The sequence below is a fragment of the Coenobita brevimanus genome, chromosome 51 (assembly GCF_032717465.1).
Source record: "Coenobita brevimanus isolate Jiangsu-jjx chromosome 51, ASM3271746v2, whole genome shotgun sequence".
In the NCBI taxonomy this organism is placed as follows: Eukaryota; Metazoa; Arthropoda; class Malacostraca; order Decapoda; family Coenobitidae; genus Coenobita; species Coenobita brevimanus.
In genome coordinates, this window is record NC_137004.1 from 38,747,004 (window position 1) to 38,765,552 (window position 18,549).

The following is an 18,549-nucleotide window of genomic DNA, read 5'->3' on the forward strand; positions in this document are numbered from 1 at the left end:
TGAGGATAAAGGTAACAAAACCTGTCCTTTCTTGGAAATCGTAACACATTAAGAATTAACAAAGGTTTTACAACATTCGAAATACCAAGAATGAAAGTAATTCGAAAAACTAAGGCACGAAGGCACAGGGACATAAACTCGAGGCATTGAAGAGCGGGTGAAATTGGAGGCTAATAACACCTGTTCCTTAGCGATTTCTTTTGCCTGCCACATCCAAATACTCCCTCGTAAATTGTTCATATAGTCTTGATACTGACATGGTATGCATCAGTGACAAACAAGAAATTATTGAAGTGCAATGAGCAAAATAAATTTCCTAGGATGTGCTACGAAAACACTGAAGCCATTTAGAATGCAACCTGAAAAAACTGGCCGCCCCGATGAGGTTGTCAGCAAATGAACATAAAAAAATAGTCATACAGGGATAATTTAGGTAGTACTGCCCAAAATCTGACATCCATTTCTGCTGCACATGGTGATAATGATGATGATGATGATGATAGAACATGTTTGGCCTTTTTGTATCGTTGCTGGCTGCAGTCTGTAATTTGGAGTGCAGTCTGATCACATCTAACAGTTACAGGTGCTGACGGAAAAAAAAAAAAAAAAAAAAAAAAAAAAAACGGGGTTGCCCACACCTTCGCTTAGTCACTGCCTTAATATGAAAGGTACAGCTGTAAATAAGACTGCAGACTCGGATCTCATGGCCAAGATGAACTCATTATCACAATGGTCATAATGGAAGCGAGTATCAACAAACCGAAGGGCAAGGCGTGCCCAGGAGTCATCAGCAAGGAATGTGGGTGGTGTGAGAACGAGAGAAAACGGCTCAATGCAGGGGTGACTCGAGTGAATGTACAAAAGGGGGGACTTCTGCTCCCAATGACTATGTCCCACTGAGTGTTGGGGCAGCTGCTGGGTGGTAAGTTAGCAACAAGAAAGAAAGGGGTGGACTTCATTTCACCCGGACTGACCTCCTTTACATCCAAATAAAAGATGTCATGGTTGCTGGAATATTCTCTTAGGACACGGTCGACTTGGGAGAGTGATGTAATCCGTGCCTAAGCTATGGTGGGGCGTTAAATGTTTAACTTACAGACAGACGGGGACGATAAAGGGAAGAAAGAGGTGCTGAGTGCATCTATGAGGGGGTAAGTCATACAATAAGTTCGAGAGGAGGAGGAAGAGGAAGAGGAAGGTTATGATGATGATAAGGAGGAGGACATATTGGGGGTCATTAGGATAATGAATGGATGACGTGTTGTCACAAACAAAAATTCGCTGACAGTACCCTGCCAGCATCATATCCTGGCTTCCATATATTTCTTTCCTTCCTGAACGTCACAGTATCTTCCCTACTTTGCACTGTACTTCACACTGTCACTGCATAAAAATATTTCACGTAACACTTTCTACCGCCACAGCCAGCAGGGAAGTATCAGCCAACTTCTGATTGTGATGGCAGGAGGGAGGAACAAGGAGGGTGACCTTAGTTCCAGATCTCCCGCTGGACTCACAGAGCTCTACTAGTTCCTTATCTAGAGTTGTATTAACCTCTTCAGTCCCATGAGCTACATATTATTTTATTCATGTTAACTCCAGACGGCTTTATGCATCATAGGAGGAACTTCTCTGACTGGAGGCTGTTAGATGTAGCCCTCAATAAAACTCCTTTCACTGCTTGACTTTATTGCAGAGCTGAATAAAATCATTCAAAGGAAGCAAGAATAAAACACGAAGTACGTCACTGGACTGAATGGGTTACTCATCCGTGTGACAGCATTGCCTCCCACAAGTGTGTTGTGCATGACTATACTGCGCTGGGAGCAAGTGTGTGGGTCAGGTGAGGCGGTCACACCTGTTACACATGTGGCCTGTATGTCTCTCACACCTGCACGTCATTTATTTTACCACATCAGTTTTGCCAGTAATATCACTTACCCATGTTTTCACCTTTGGATGATTTAATTTCTGCTTATATATTCTATCACACTATCTTTTTTCCTCTGCCAAGGATGTTATGTTTTTACCGGCGTTGGTTTGTTTGTCTGTTTGTCTGTTAGCAGGATTTCTCAAAACGTTATGAATGGATTTTGTTGAAATTTTTTGAAGGGGTAGGGTATGGTCCAAGGAACAATCCTTTAGTTTTTGGTGGTGATCCGATTCATCATCCGGATCCAGGAATTTTTTTTATCTCACCCTCCTTGGCGGAGGTATGCAATCTCGGATTGGTCCTGTTATTACTTTTGTCACTTGCGCACGTTTTCGCCTTTGGATATGTTGTCTCTGCTCTATATACTCCACAACATCGCTTTTGTAATATTACGTGTTACGGACGATTCCGCCTTTGGGTATTTTATTTCCGCTTTACATATTTCACCATATAATTTCGGTCACAGCCAGTTTCACTCAGTTCTGCCCCCCCCCCCTTTTTTTTGTTTATGCTTAACATTACTCCACCACATCATTTCCGTCACTACTGATTACGCACGATTCAGCTTTTGGATAAATTGTCTTTGCTCTATATACTGCACTACATCACTATCTTAATTTTTTTCACAAACGAGCAACTACTCTTGGCCATCAACAGAGCCGAAAAGGTTAAAGCAAACACACTGTAGGAACGTCGTTTCGTTATACACTGAGCCACATCACTTAAGTCAGCTAGCATGGCTGCCCATTCATAGAGAAGTCCACACCATCCTCGAATCAGATGAAGCTTGTTGCTGGTCTGTTTTTGCTATCTCTAGGTTATTATAGCACGTTTAACTTGACAAAGAACCCTAACCCCTATCAGCTCGACTGATGGCCAAGTGTAGTCAGACTGGAGGCGTGATTTGACCAAAAACTAAGGAGATTAATTCGCACCTTATAATTAAGATTAATCGAATTTCATGCGACATGAATTTAATATTCTTGTTGCGAGAGTGGTCCAGGTCCGTCAAATGAGAACAAACCAACTATAGTTTCAGCTCAAGATAGACATTTCAGGCGGGAAGGTTTGGATACAGCCTTTATTATCGCCGTGAGTACGAGAAGTGTTGCCTGAGATCAAAAGATAATCGTCTAGAGATAGTAAGAATAAAAATACGAGACGAGTAAAAGGCATCCTCTAACTGAAGGGGCCCCGGTCAATCTCGGAGCTCGCTACAAAGAGTAATGAGTGAGAACTAAGGCAAAGTGGCTATGGTTGGTTTGTTTTCTTCTGACGGAACTGGGCCTATTACTTGAACACAGAGTTGTGGTTACATGTAATTTGATGAGCCTTCAGTATGAGGTAAAACGGTGTCTTCTTGGTTACTAGTCAGTTCAGCCCTCCAGTCCTACTACCCTTGTCCTACTGAGCTGAAAGGGGCTAGAGATCTTTGCCGGGGGAAAACAAACTTGTTACAGAGGTCAGGATGGTTAACTTCTACACTGGCAGGGGGTCTACATAAGCACCCCAGGATGTCAGTACAAACAGAGATAGGCAGGTGAATCTCTTCACTACCAGCAGTTCACTCTGTACCTGGCCCTTCCACTACCTTACTTTGTACCCCAATCCTGTCATAGTCTAATGGTTAAGTCAAAGGGGATTAGGAGAAGGGTAAGGAAGATACAAGGTATAAGTGCTGAAATAGGAGGACAGTGATTTGGTGAACGTGATAGGTTTGGTTTGTGATTGCTACAGAGGCGTTAGCAGAAATCAGGGGACTCGAATGCATGAGTGAGCGTTCTCCAGACATGAAGCCAACGCAGTGTCGCCCCGCCATGGTCTGCTCCTCATGCCCTGCTTACTCTCACGCTACATTAGTACCCACATCTCTTACCCCCATCATCTTCCACCCCTGATATCAGCCGCCACACCGTACGTTATCTCTCCCCTCCCTACGCTGTTCCACTCTATCCCTCTGCCAACTCCACAGTGCCCTCTAGCTCCCTCCCCCATCTCACACCCAACCTCTTCCATTCTCCCCCACAGCCCCTAACCGCTCACTCTGCTTCTGTTGCTCCTCAGTCCTCAGCCTCACATCTAACCTATTCCACCACTCCCCCACGCCCTGACCCCCCTTTGACCCCGACCCTCTCTCCCTGCCCCAGCTGTCCGCCAAGCCAACACTGACGAAGCTGACCCTTTCCCTGATCCATCAAAAATACAGTACCCTGGCATAGGCTCTATCACCATCTAAAGGCCCGTCCAGACGATCGAGCAATGCCCGCGGGCACAAGCGAGCAGTTTGCCTGTTGACGGACTCACCGCTTGTGCCCGCGGGCAAATGTGTAAATTGCCACGGGCAATTTACGCATTTGCCCGCGGGCACAAGCGGTGAGTCCGTCAACAGGCAAACTGCTCGCTTGTGCCCGCGGGCATTGCTCGATCGTCTGGACGGGCCTTAACTTGTCACAAAACCTGTTCATTAAAATATGTAGTCAGTGCGGGTGTGGATGAAGTGAAGGTGGCCACATCAGATACTGATTTTGTACTTCAGCAAACTATTTCGAGGGAGGATAAAGCAAGCACACACACACACACACACACACACACACACACACACACACACACACACACACACACACACACACACACGGAGAGGGGTGTATCTCTCAAATGTAGGGAGTGATAAATACGATGATAAAAGGAGGAGGTGAGACCCCTGCCTCACAACCTATTCCTCTAATGCAACCCACCTCCATCTGCCAACTCCCACCTGATCCCTGCCTCCATCTGCCAGCTCCCTCCTGGTCTCCACGTGCATCAGCCATTCCCCACCAGGTCTCCACCTCCATCTGATAACCCAACCTGGTCTCCACATCCAGCTCGCAGCCCCCACCTGCTCACCATCCCCCTCTCCTTCCTATGCAATATTTCCTACGTTAGCCCGTTCATAGTCTCCACTTCATAGCTTCCTCCCGATCCCTACCTGCTCATCCCTATCATGTCCTTCTTGTGTCTTGTAAGTGGCCAATTATCGCTAAGTCATATAAGGGAGATGACGAATATTAAAGGGGCATTTCTCCTTCTACTTTATATATATTTCACAACTACCTTCCGGTGTTCCTTTCCTTACAATAAGTTTAGGTTAACTCATTCTTCTTCGGGTTGACCCAGTCATAGTTTTCCACTCTATAGAAAACGGAGAGATGTATCACACCCACTCCTCGTTTTCTATACCTTATAAAAAACGAGATGTGTCGCACCTCAGCTCCTCGTTTTCTGTTAGGTACAGGTATATAAACGTCTTTTCAAAATTTTTGTCCATTCACTTTTAGAACACTAGACACAGGGTTTACAACTACACTGTGGCCAGAAACTCCAACGGAGTAGTATGTTTCTCAGTGCAACATTCACCGTAAATAAAGAGTGCTGGTCAGCCCTACCGTTGCCAGTCCTCAAGGAAGCAAGAATAACAATTCCTACAAGAATATCTTCCAGCTTAAAGGACAGACTGTGGTGTCTAGGCGAAAAAATGGCACCTGATGGTAAAGTTAAAGGGTGAAGAAGTGAGGAACACCTGTACTTCCGTCATGCACTTAAGCAAGACATTCCTAGATCTCAGGCTACGTGTGACGAAGAGGCCGAAAAAACAAACTCATCGAAGCAATCACGTTCTTAAGTCCCAGTGTTCTAAAACATGGCCAGTAATAGTTTAACTCCAGTTTGCCAGATGCACTGCGGAGTACACAGGGAAACGAAAGAACTAGTCTCATAGGTAGAAGAGGGAGCCTTCATACTACGGAGAGCAGGATGTGGTAACCAGTACAGCACCGGCTCCGTAACAACGTGCGGTGCCCATCCACCGGGATGCAACTATACTTAGTTTTATTTTTTTATTTTATTTTTTTTTTTTATCGAGGCGAAGATGCACTTGACAGATTGATGACGATTGGCTGAACGCAACATTACTTCATAATCTCTTTACTCGTTAGCATTATTAATTGACATAACATATATCTGAGGGGGAAATTTGAGTTAGTAAATGTTATTCGGATATGTTGCATTCAGCCAATCATCACAAACCTGTCAAGTGCATCTTCGCCTCAATAAAAAAAGTTTTTTTTATTTTTTTTTTATAGTCTCTAGGTGTGCTTGGGTACTTACTGTAGGTTACGTCAGCCAGAAAATAACCAGCCTTTCTAGGACTACCGAAGGGTACTTAAGCTTATGTCAGCCGGGAAATAACCGGCTGCAGCAGGGCCTTAGATATGTCAACCGGGAAATAGCCGGTGTGCCTAGGACTGCAGCAGAGATGGAGAGTCACCGGGCAAAAGGGAGTTAAACCAAGAGCAGAAAAGTAAACACCCTAGTCTCCTGCTCACTCCCTGACACTGCCTTTTGGGCCCTGTGTTTCTTGTCGTTTATGGAGGCTTTCGAACACTTTTTTTAGTAGGTCATTTCTGTATATGAACGTACGTCAGTATAATCTTGTGTGCTGTTTTTGTGATACACGTGAGTTGAAAAGAGATATGATTAGAATATAAGAGAATATAAGCTACAATAAGCAAGGCAAACCGCTATAAGGAATACGTGCAACAAAGCCTAAGCTGACGAGAACACTAGTCCCTTCACACAGTGGCCTCCCAAGTCCTAATATCTGCTTCATGGGCGCAGGTATACGGAGTGGCACTCTTGGCTGATTTTGTTCACCCCTTATTTTGTCGTGTATCTCGATCGCACCTAAACTTACTGGAGAAACTGTAAGCCAGGTGTTTCCTTGGTTCGACCCATCGCCTGCATTAACAATTTGTTTATTGTTTGTTGTGAATGAAGTTTAGAGAACCAAGATCACTGACATTAGAAGGCATACTCTTGACAGATGCTTGACGTGTCTCAGCAGACGCCATGCATTTAATAATTAATCATTCTTCCCATCATCACACTGTTTTCCTCGGTTTTTCGTCATGAAATGTATTTCAGCATGGCTGAAAAGAAACCTTTACTTGTTTCATAGACCATTGAAGGATTAGCCTCCCAGAGCTTCGGCAAAATCCATGATTCATTTACCATCCTGCTCCCAGGAAGATTTAAAACATACTACTGTATAGCCTGCGTAATACATTTAGTTTTAATTATATACACTGACTTAATGTCAGCTTAACATGTCATGCAAATATTTGGAAATGAGTCCTGTAGAATACCCTGTACTGTTCTTGCGTCTGTTTTTAGCTGATATACAGATTAGAAAGACACGGGGTAATGCATCGAAACATGACAATACAGGCCATAGAATAATATTTTTTAAGCTTATAGTGAGATAGAGAGTGAAACTTTTACTGAAGAAAGTTTTGCTGGTGACGTGGGTCTGAATCTGGCAGTGCCGTACGTTTCTGCCTCTGGAGTCATGTTTCATGCTTATTTTAAAACACAATACAGAGCTAAATAAACTAAGGTAAAAAAACAAAATCAAGAACATGCTCTATCGATTTAGCTAATCTATCAAAATTATTTGATGCAATAAAAGTCTGTGAAATATCTTGGGCAAGTGTAAAGGCAGCGGCGTCTGGCAGCGGGGTGCAGAACGTAAACATTGAGCATGTAGGTGGCCACAGTGTCTGACGGGACACTAGTCCATGTGTGTAGGGATTAGTGGCATCTTTAACATGAAGTGACAGTGTAGGTTTGTTTTTCATACACTGTATACTGTTTGTAATGAGAACATGTGATCAAACTAGGCTTCAGCGTGTGTAACAGTGAACTGCTTGTAGACTTTCGCCAGTGTGAGTCTGTGACGCCTCAGAGCTGCTGGAGGCAGGCGACCACTTGTTCCCTGCCAGGCCACCACCCCGGACTTGGTCAGTGAACGCACACCGTTGTCTCAACGTGAGTTCAACAGTTTATTAATTGACATATTGTTTAATGGTAAAATAGGTTTTGGTGGTGTAACCTATTGGTCTGTCATGGAAAAATCATGCATAGCATTTCGTGTGTTTGTACTTCAAGACATTTCCATAGACTAGGCTATACTGTAGAGCCCTAACTAAGGCGAATGAGTGGGATTGGACAGGCTGACAGCCAGTAGGTCAGAGTGGCAAAAGGTGGGAGAGGCCTTTGACCTGCAGTGGACTGACTCAAGCTGATGATGATGATTTTGATTGAATAAAGTGTCATGTATTTAGCTCAGATTTTTTTTAAAAGTCAGTACCTGAGATACGGTAAGAAATACAGCTGTCAAACATTAAGAAAGCATTAGACATTCAGTATACTGATATCAGTTTTGAATAAAGAAAATTGGCAGCAGGTAGCTACCACATCACTGTGACCCATTTTTAATTTCATTACAGATATTTAAGATTTTCAGTCTGTATATTGTTTAGAAGATAGCAGCCATCATTGTATATTTACTGTGGCCCTTTATACTGTAACACAGTACTGTTCAGGAGAACAGTTTTTTACCTTATTACTGTATTTTGTTGTGAAGTAATTCTGCAACCAGGTATCATGCTGCATTGTCTCAACATAGCTGCATCCCTCACACACTTGCTGCATAGATACAGGTGTTTGTCTGCCTCACTTTTTTGTACCTGTTGTGCAGATTCCCAAGTAGGTACCCTATACCAACCACACAGTATATGGTAGGTTGGTACTGCTGCAATCTCTTTTTAATGTATTCAGCTATTGTTAGTTACAGTATCTGGGACATGTGTGTTTCATTTAAAAGTTTGTGAATAACATAATGTAATGCCTTTTCCCATAATAATACCCTTTGCCACACATTTTATCCTAATCTAAATAAAATTATCTGGAATGACTTAGCATAGTACAGTAACTAATTTATGAACAGAAAAGTGTAAAGGCATCTTGAACCCCTTCATATGAGCAATATCTTCGAAGCTTAATAAATAATTTAAGTGTCCAAAATGAAGTAAAAGATGCCCTTTTATGGAAGGGGTCAATATTTTTTATTTTTATTATTATTATTTTTTAGTCTTTCAGGCCAGAATTTCCCTCCTGAGGTAAATAAAATATTTGATGGTAGCCAGAGTAAATGAGAAGCAAACCATCTTACTCCAGTGGGAATATTGGATGATAATATACAAGGTGGCCACAGTATTCTGGTACCCCTGTGGAATTTTTATGGTAGAATGTAGTACAGTACCATACACATTTCAATAAGAAATGCACATGAAAATAAACTTAAAAAATGACAGGTCCATACCATCCGTTAAATGAATAGCTACAGTAGCTGTGCTATCCATCATTTTTGTAGGCTAGCAAAATAATTATGTAGAGGATAACTTCTTACTTTATAGACTGCATTTTCAAAAGAGTTTCCAGACTGCTATCCTGTAAGTTGGTAACAATACTGTGTATTCCCCAGGAGAAAGAAATGGTAGCTGATAACTAAAATATATATTTCTTGAACTAATGAAATAAAATTTGAGCTGAGATTGTGTTATAAACATGACTTAAGTTGTCTTGTAGTAATCCTTGTTGTTCATTAGGCTAAACTTTGCCCGTCAGCCTGAGAGCCCTTTTGTTATTTGAGAAATGAGTATAATATTATGAAAGATGGTTGCATGAACAGTTTTTAGATTGGATATACTGTACTGTTGTTATGATTTGACATTTCAATAGTGCTTCAAAACTGTCCATATATGTACAGGTTTCTCTCATTTTCTTACTAACTGGGAGCACATTTGTTCAGATACTGTACCAGTACTGTATTTCAGAATTTCAGTGTGATTGTTGAATGGATTCCTATGGCTGATCCACACCTTACTAATTTGTAGTTCCAGAAATTACACTGTGTAGTGCAGTGCCAGTCTATCAGATTTGGCTTGTGTGAATTTTTATGTAGCTAGTCATTATCCTTTACCATAATATTAGTAACATAGCCTATACTTATTTTTGTGTGTGTCATTTTTTGTGGTTTCTTCAGTATTTAATGCCAAAATCATGTTCTTAATGCCAGTTGCGACTGTCTTTTCCAGCATAGCCCTACAGTGTGATAGCTGCTGAATATTGAGGCATTAAGATCAAGATCTTTTTTCTCATAGTAATAATCCTTTTTTATGATGATTTTGATAATCAGGACAGTAATGGTATTTGTAATGCATCACTATCCTGCACTGAATCTTAGCTGAGTTAGCCAGGTCTTTAATATTTTTGTCCTCTAATGGAAGGATGCCAGAAGCAGTCTTGGCAGTACAGAGGGCTAGTGACAGTCAGCTGACAAAGACGCCACACTGCGCACTACACACAAAGCTCTGTCATATCCCGCATTATCTCTCGCAGGACAGGTTGTGTTAACAAGTGTAACTGTAGAATGTGGTGGAACTGGTGAAATTTTAAATGGTACAGTGCACTGATATTATTAGTTGTGGCTGGTAAGCATCCATAGGTAGTATAGTGTTAGGTCCCTCCCATATAACAGCAAATCACTACTGTATGGACACCTACCGGTCATGCCATTTTGACAGGTTTTAAAACATATCTGGTGTGAAACAGTATTATGAAAATCATAATAGCATATGTATGGTATCCTGCCATTGTAACTGGAAAGGTGACCTTACAAGTACAGCAGTGTACAGTACTCAGTTCACTTTAGAATTTGTACGGTATCTCACCATCTTTAATGCTGGGCAGTAATGAGAGATTATCACTAAAGTATGATTCTGCACATAAAGAGGAACTAAGTTATGTGAATGAAGTAGAGTTGGAATATTCAGTGTTATCATTAACTACATAGGACAGTCTTGTATGGGACTAGGAGAGTGTATAGACCCTTCCTATCTGATAATCTGCTGGCCAGCCTCCTGGATACAGAGATTAGCTTTCAAGTAGTGTATCGTATGAGAGCAGATCGTTCCGATATGGAAGGTAAAGTTGTCCATTAGTTACATTTATCTGAAGAGTATTATGTGCTCTTCTGTGCAGTACTATATGTACTGTGTTTTTGCATTTTTATGTGTTGAGGGAGTTTTATCATATAATGAAACTCATGTAGCTACTGTAGTATGGTTTCTCTGTTCTTTTATAATGTTTATTCCAATGTTATTTAAGTGTTACTCTATGTTACTGCTGTCCATAAGAAAAAGGAAAGTATGAAATTTTATGTTTCTTTAATTCTTTAATTGCATGCATCTAAATTCTTTCTTTGCAGGGTGATATATGTATACCATATATTTTTTTTTCTTAAAATAGGAAATATATTAATGGGGAGCTTACTTTAAAATACAGCATTGTCTCTTCATTGCAGGTGCATGAGAATGTGAATTGTGTGAACACTGTGGAAACAAGTTGAGGTAAGACTCACATATTTACTATAGGCCTATGCAAATTATAGTGTGTTACAGTTCAGTTAAATATTTCCAGTGTACATAATGGTGTAAAGTTTGTTGTAACCTTGAAATATGATAGCAGTAATTGTAGCACAGTTATCTCATAGTGTACCTTATTTTTCATGTATTGTACAGTAGAGTGATTTATATTTCTCTTTGTTTCTTAACAGGACGAAGGAATGCAAAACTCCAGCCCAGACTGGCTAAATTCAGGGATGGGGTCAAGCATGGTAGTATGGCCACCATGGCCAGGCACCTGGCTTGGTGGTGGTGATGGCCCCCTTGATGCTCTCACAGGAGCGGCACTCCATTACCAGCCATGGATATGTTCTGTGGTGGCTGCCATGGCCGTGGGGTTGGCGGGAATTTTGCCACTTATTCTCATCCCAAAAGTTTCACAGACCAGATCCAGCACTGGTGAGTACAATTTTTTTTTTTTCCCTCTCTCTCTCTCATTTAATGATAATCTGAGAGTTGTTTATGTACCGGTACATGATGATTTCTTACTATATTGATATGATCTCTTACTTTACTGATATTTGAGTACTGAAATTTTTGCATTGCATTTAATGAATGCAGATAGCTACATACATTGTGGACTGGTATATCTATTGATTGTAGTGTTGGATATGCAAGCATTTTTTTTTCTCTTGACTCAGAACATTTATATACTGTCTAGAGAGAGAGAGAGAGAGAGAGACGAAGTATACCGGGTATTTATAAAACTTATATTAAATTTATATTTTGTGCTCTGCTGTGCTATTAACATACTGGCCTCTCAGAAACAGCCTTTACTATCTCAGTCAAAACTTTTCTTTAGATATTCCCAGCTACACTCAGCAGACGGATAAACGTATGGTTCCCACCTTCTACTCACCCACATTTTCACTTTTACATAGATATTGTAGTATTTTCCTTTCAGTCTGCTAAGTTTCTATCATGTATCCATGCAAAACTGAATAGAGTCCTGCTTCAGACCTCTGTTGATATAATCACCAGTGTCATCATCATCCCTGGTACTAATGTAAGAGATGGGGTGAAATAAGATACAGAAACTAACAGAAAATAAGTAGGAGAGCTTATCAGCAAGTCACTCAGTGAAATAGGCCACACAATCATTATGCACCATCCAGCCTTCAGAATCTTGGTCAAACTTGTATATAACCTATATGTATTAACTAAATTGTTTCTCAAGGCATGTTTGGTTGGGGAGGGGATCTTGACTTGAAAATATGACTCCTGGCCTCATTATGGTACCAGTATCATGGTTGTTATAGTACTGTATCACAGTATTTTATCTTTTGTAGATAAAAGTCTCTCTCTCTCTCTCTCTCTCTCTCTCTCTCTCATTTCTTCAGTAATATAAGTGTACCATAGTCTTTACTTGTACAGATGTGTCCATTTGTGAATATGTGACACATGCATGATAAGCTGGATGGATATCAGTTAAGGGGCATTAGTTGACACTGGGGACTCAGCACTTCTGATGCAGACACACGTGAGTCCCTCAGACAGCATGGAGGAGAGGATGACTGATAAATATATGCAGGGAATTGGTCATATTCAGAGACAGCTTGGAGGAGACAATGACTCATAACTTTTGTCAGGGAATCAGTCATATTTGGAGAAAGCTTGGAGGAGACAATGACATGTAATTGCTGCCAGGGAATCAGTCATATTTGGAGGCAGCATGAAGGACAGGATGACTCATTACTACTACCAGGGAATTAGTCATATTTGGAGACAGCTTGGAGGAGAGGATGAGTCATAACTACTGCCAGAGTATCAGTTGTATTTGATATCATCTTGGAGATTTTTTAACAGTACTTCTTAGCAATTTATGCCCCTCATTACACATAAATATCCTCATGTATGTTGTTGAAGCAATCCATGCCGATGTTAAAGCTTCACAAATAACATACAAGAGAATGTCAGAGTGAAAAATTATTTGCTTAGGATGAGGTACTACGAAGCCTTCCATGCCATTTACAATATGGCCTAATGGGTCTTTTACTGCACGAAGTCTGGTGGTATGCTGTTAAATCTGACTTCTCTTTATTCTTTCAGTATGAAAAGGAATTTTTAAGAATTTGATTCAGGTGACTCAATGCTTTCAATCCTGTGATGTGTTTTCCATTTCATTCTTGTTCCCTCCAGACAATTTTATTTAATTTTGGTACTTTTGAAACTAGAGTGACTGGATTTAGCTTTCACTGACTGCATCACTACAGGAAGTATTTGCCAAATTGATTAAAATAATTCATTGGTAGCTTGATTAAAGAATGAAATGAATAAAATCTTTGTTCAGAAGGGCTTTATGCAACTGGACTTGTGGTATGCAGGGAGGCTACAAAGCTCCCCACACCTAGGGCTGAGATTTGGTATGTTCCCAAATTAACTCTTGTGGCCCCTAGGAATGACAAGGGTGTAGCAGGACCCATGGCTAGGCTGCCTAGTCTGGGTCATTTAAGTCATTGGAGAGAACCCTGTGTCCCTGGCAGGGTTTATATGATAGAAAAATCCCTGATTGTCTCTTGAATTTGAACTGCAGTATGTTAATGCATGACCGTCATAGCATTTCGGTTATGAGACTACTAAGATTCGCTGGCAAATTATTGGCCAGTTCCAAGACATAACTAAGATTTGTTTTTGCAGGAAGAAGAAGGGAAGGAGAATGCAGAATTTACCCATACTTCATATTCTTGTAAAACCAATCTTACTTACAGCAGACTTACAGCAGAGAATTGGATCATATGTTTGTATGTGAATCTGTTTCCCAGGATCAGAATTCACAAACTGTTGATCAATTCCCTCCTGTAACTTGGATTTTAGCTTGCAGGAAGAACAAGGGACATGGGAATATTCCTTACTCTCCATGTCCTTCTTGTACACACAGATCATAATTGCAACAGTGAGTTTACTGTAACTTTGTGTTTGCAGGAAGAACAAGGAACTTACAAAGGTTCTTTACTTCCCTTGTCCATTTGTAAAAACAGGTTGTAGCTGTGACAAGGAGTTTATCGTAAGTTGCTAAGTCTGTGTGATGTGATAGCCGGACAGCAACACCACTTTCTCACCCTCTTGCAGCAATCAGCAGGTGGTTCCCTTATCATGGTGTTCTCACGGTTTTTGTTGACGCTTATCTTTGAATGAGTGAACGTGGAGAAGGAGTTATCAGCTGTTTGTAAAAGATGCTTCGTGGGAAAGTGATAATCTCACTTCACAGACCATGCACCCTGTTTATTTTTTTACTTAGTACAGTATTTAGATTATTTTTTAATAGTGTTTCAGCCTTTTGCAGGTACAGTAGTAGTAATTACAGCTCAGTGCCTTCTGTCAGATGATATACTTTTAGTTTTATTTTTTCTACAACCAGATGATTTTGCATAACGTAGCAGACCCTAGTAGTGGTAAAGGGGTTAATGAAGGCTATACTATACAGTATTGAACCCCTCCAGTTTGAAAAGTCCCTCCTAAACTGAATAAAATTATCAGGAAGAAGCAAGAAAAAAAAAAAAAAATGGGTCACTAGATTCTGGGGGTTAAGATTGTTCCTATAGGTGAGAGGAATGGATGGAATATCAGTAATGAGATGAAGGAAACAACACGTGTAGAGTTGTGTAATGAACGGAAGGTATGGGAAGACTGATCTCATAAGGGAATATTATTGCTGTAACAAGGTCAACTGGCATCTGGTGTTATGCTTAGTGTGTAAACATATTGATACAGTACATGATATTGTGGATCACAGTTGTGGCAATCATATGTACTGCCTTTATGGAAATAAGGTCTGGACTTCTTGTTGGTCTCGGAGTTTTGGTAATGCTTTACTCCTGTCGGTGTATTTTGCACATTGTACGTAAGTACGAAGGCCATGAATATTAAGCAGATATACATAACATGCAAGCCAGAGTGGGATGTAAGATGGAGAATAAATCGGGAAGGAAGAGACACAACAACCTCTGTATGCCAGTCAGCCTATGTCCATACATCACATACTCAAGGTGAAAGATACTGATGGTAGCAGTGTATGATGGTTGTTTATAAACATTGGACACTCTGGGCTCTTTGGTGAAGTTTCAGAGCAACCTTTCATTTATTTATTCATTTTTTTTTCTAAAGATCATAATTAGTTTTGGTTGGTTGTATGGAGCATAGAATTACTGAATGAGCGTTTGTGTACTGTACCCAGATTTAATCTTGCTTTCTAATTCTTTTCATACCTTTATTGTCATGCATGGTTTCTTTATATTGCTGTTTCATTTCATTCCATCATTCATTCATTCTCTCTCTCTCTCTCTCTCTCTCTCTCTCTCTCTCTCTCTCTCTCTCTCTCTCTCTCTCTCTCTCTCTCTCTCTCTCTCTCTCTCTCTCTCAGACCCCAGACGAGTGTTTAGGAGAGATATTACGGTGAGTGGGCAGGGAGAGAAGGGAGGAGAGGGATAATGGAAGAAAAGGAGAAAGGCGAAGGAAGGAGCGAAAGAAAGGAAGTTCAATACAGGAACAAATCTGGAAAAAAATAGAGAATAGAAACAATGACACTGAAGCAGGGAAAAAAGTAGTAAATGGTGAAGTAAGAGAGAGAGGAAAGAAAGAAGACAAAAAGCATAAGATTAAGAGGAGAGGAAATAGAAGGGAATATAGTGGAAAGCATAGCCTGTTTGGCAAAATTAGGAAGGAAAAAAGAATGGGGGGGGGGGAAATCATTTAAAGAAGAAGGAAGGCACAGCAAGAAAAAAGAAGAAGAGTGGGGAAATGGAAACAAAGGAAGTTTAGGTTGAGAAAAATGCCATTAAGGAGAGAGAGAGAGAGAGAGAGAGAGAGAGTTGGTAAGTGGATGGGAAACTTTACTTCATGGACGAGATTGTCCGTTCACATGCACCTGCTGCCTCCGAGCTTTTTTTTTTTTTTTTTTTTTTTTTTTTTAGCGGAGGTAGGGTGTAAAGAAAATCTGGAGAGAGAGAGAGAGAGAGAGAGAGTAATTTAATTTGAAAATGAGCCTATTAAACGAGCCAATAAATGTTTGTGTTGGTACTCACGATAGCGAGAAATGATCGGAACACACACACACACACACACACACACACACACACACACACACACAGAGGCGCGCGCGCGTGCGTGCGTGTGTGTGTGTGTGTGTGTGTGTGTGTGTGTGTGTGTGACTAATAACAGTATGTATGTATGTGTTTGTTTTCGTGTGTTACATGGAAATATATGTAAACGTATGAGTTTTAAGTGCGGTGTGTCTGTGCGTGAGCTGTGTATGTGGAATCTTTGTGGTTTGAATAATGCACCTTTATGTAATATATGAATAATACATATAACGTGTGTGTGTGTGTGTGTGTGTGTGTGTGTAGAATCAAGGGAAATAGAGGTTGGATGATGATGATGATGAAGTAGTACGGTATGTTTGAAGTAGGTTTGTGTGTTGGAAGGGCAGGTGAAGATGTGCCATGTATGCCAAATGCAGACGATATACGTGAAAGTGTCTGGGAAATAGGGTAGGGTGATGATGATGATGATGATGAAGTTCTGTATGCGTGAAGTAGCTATTAAGTCGGTGAAATAGAAGATGTGACCTGTGATGTAGTGACAGACTTGAAAGTGTCCGGGAAGTGGTTTGGGCAATAAGCTAGTGGAGTTTACTACACGCACCACGCACTCTAGGATTACGTCATTATGTCTGGTGCGGTGTTATGTGACTCTCTCTCTCTCTCTCTCTCTCTCTCTCTCTCTCAAAAATTTTCTACCCTGCTAAATCGAGGGCTAAACCCCCAATAATTCAACACCCCGGTCACGGTTGAGCCTCTCCCGGGGAAAACCTATATGTTGAAGCGTTGCCTGTTGGGTTCTGATAGTGGGGGAGGTGGGGGTGGGGAGATGTAGTGGGGGTGAAGGGGTGCTGGGAGGGGAGGGGAGATGGGGGGCTGGGAGGGGAGGGGAGATGGGGGGCTGGGAGGGGGAGGGGAGGTGGGAGTGGGGAGTAAAAGGGAGCCGAGAGTGGAGGAGAAATTGAGGATGGGAAGGAGAGGGAGAGGTGAGGGTGGGATGTGGTGGGGGTGAAGGGGCTCTGGGAGGGATGGGGAGATGGGAGGCTGGGATAGGGAGGGAGAGAAAGGGGGGGAAGGAGGGAGAATGGATGCTGGGAGAATAGGCAGTGGGGAGGGGATGAGGGGAACTGGGAAATTGCGAGGGGTGTTGAAGGGGCTAGTAGGATGGAAGGAGGCGTTGAGAGAGAGAGAGAGAGTAGGACGTCTGTTAGAGTCATAGTAACATATTTGTGTGTTGACAGTGTGCGGGGGGGTGAAGGCAAGGACAAGGATGAGAAAGAAAGAAGGATACGAGAGTCAACAGGATACAGGGAAAATATCTTGGGGACGGAATGAGGAGGAGAGATGTAGAAAGACAGAAGTTGGGAGGGGAAGCAGTAAGAAAATGGAATAAGTGAGGGGGAAGGAGAGAGGTGGAGAGAAAGGTGGAGGTTGGGAGGGAAGGGAAAAAAGGAAAGAAATTGGAGAAAGAAGACAAAGGGGATGAGAAGGTAAAATAGAGAAGAAAAAGAGAAATGGAAAAATATAAGACTGGGGAAGAGAGAGCAGGAAAACTTAGACATGAATGAAGAATAGAGGAAGAGAGTGTAAACTGTGGAAGAAGGGGGAGTCGAGGATGGCATGAGAGGAATTTGTGCATTAGGAGAGAGAGAGAGAGAGAGAGAGAGAGAGAGAGAGAGTAAAGATGAAAAACTGGAGGGTAAGGGGAGAAGTAAAAGGTAAAAAAAAAAAAATAAAAGACATGAGGGACTGAGAATGTCGGGAAGGGAAGAGAAGAGAGAGGAAAGTAAAAGGAACAGGGAGGAAAGTAAAAGGGAGAGGGAGGGGGAGAAAAATAAACGGTTGTAGTGAGGGAGGGAGGGAGGTCGAGAGTGGCATGACTGGATCTACACAAGACGGAGGGGAATGTGCAGGGGGAGAAGGGAGCAGTGGAGAGTGAAAGGAAGAGGAGCTGGGAGAAGGGGGACTAAAAGTTGAGAACAAAGGAGAGGGGAAAGAGGAGCTGAGAGAGGGGAAGGGGGGAGGGAGTTGGGGGGAAATGCTGTGAGGAATAGGAGAGGAGGGAGAGAAAGGAGCTGGGAGGAGGAGGAAGGAAGGGAAGAGGAACAAGGATGGAGAACAAGGGAGGGTAGAGGGGGAATAAAGGCAGGGAGGAGGAGGAAAGGAAGAGGGAAGAAGAGCTGGGAGGGGGAGCAGGGGGAGGGTAGAAGAGGGGAAGAGGTGAGTGGAGAAGAAG

General features: G+C 41.8%; 1 protein-coding gene across 1 annotated transcript in view; it reads left to right on the top strand.

Annotated features, from left to right (window-relative positions):
- The first annotated feature begins 7,748 nt into the window (after positions 1-7,748).
- LOC145400270 (zinc transporter ZIP13 homolog) overlaps positions 7,749-18,549 on the top strand; it is a 71,786-nt gene continuing 60,985 nt past the window's right edge. Inside the window, exons 1-3 of the mRNA XM_080272827.1 lie at positions 7,749-7,798; positions 11,178-11,223; positions 11,430-11,676. Coding sequence (XP_080128953.1) covers positions 11,439-11,676 — 238 coding nt within the window. The 5' untranslated portion in view covers positions 7,749-7,798; positions 11,178-11,223; positions 11,430-11,438. The remainder of the gene's footprint in view (positions 7,799-11,177; positions 11,224-11,429; positions 11,677-18,549) is intronic.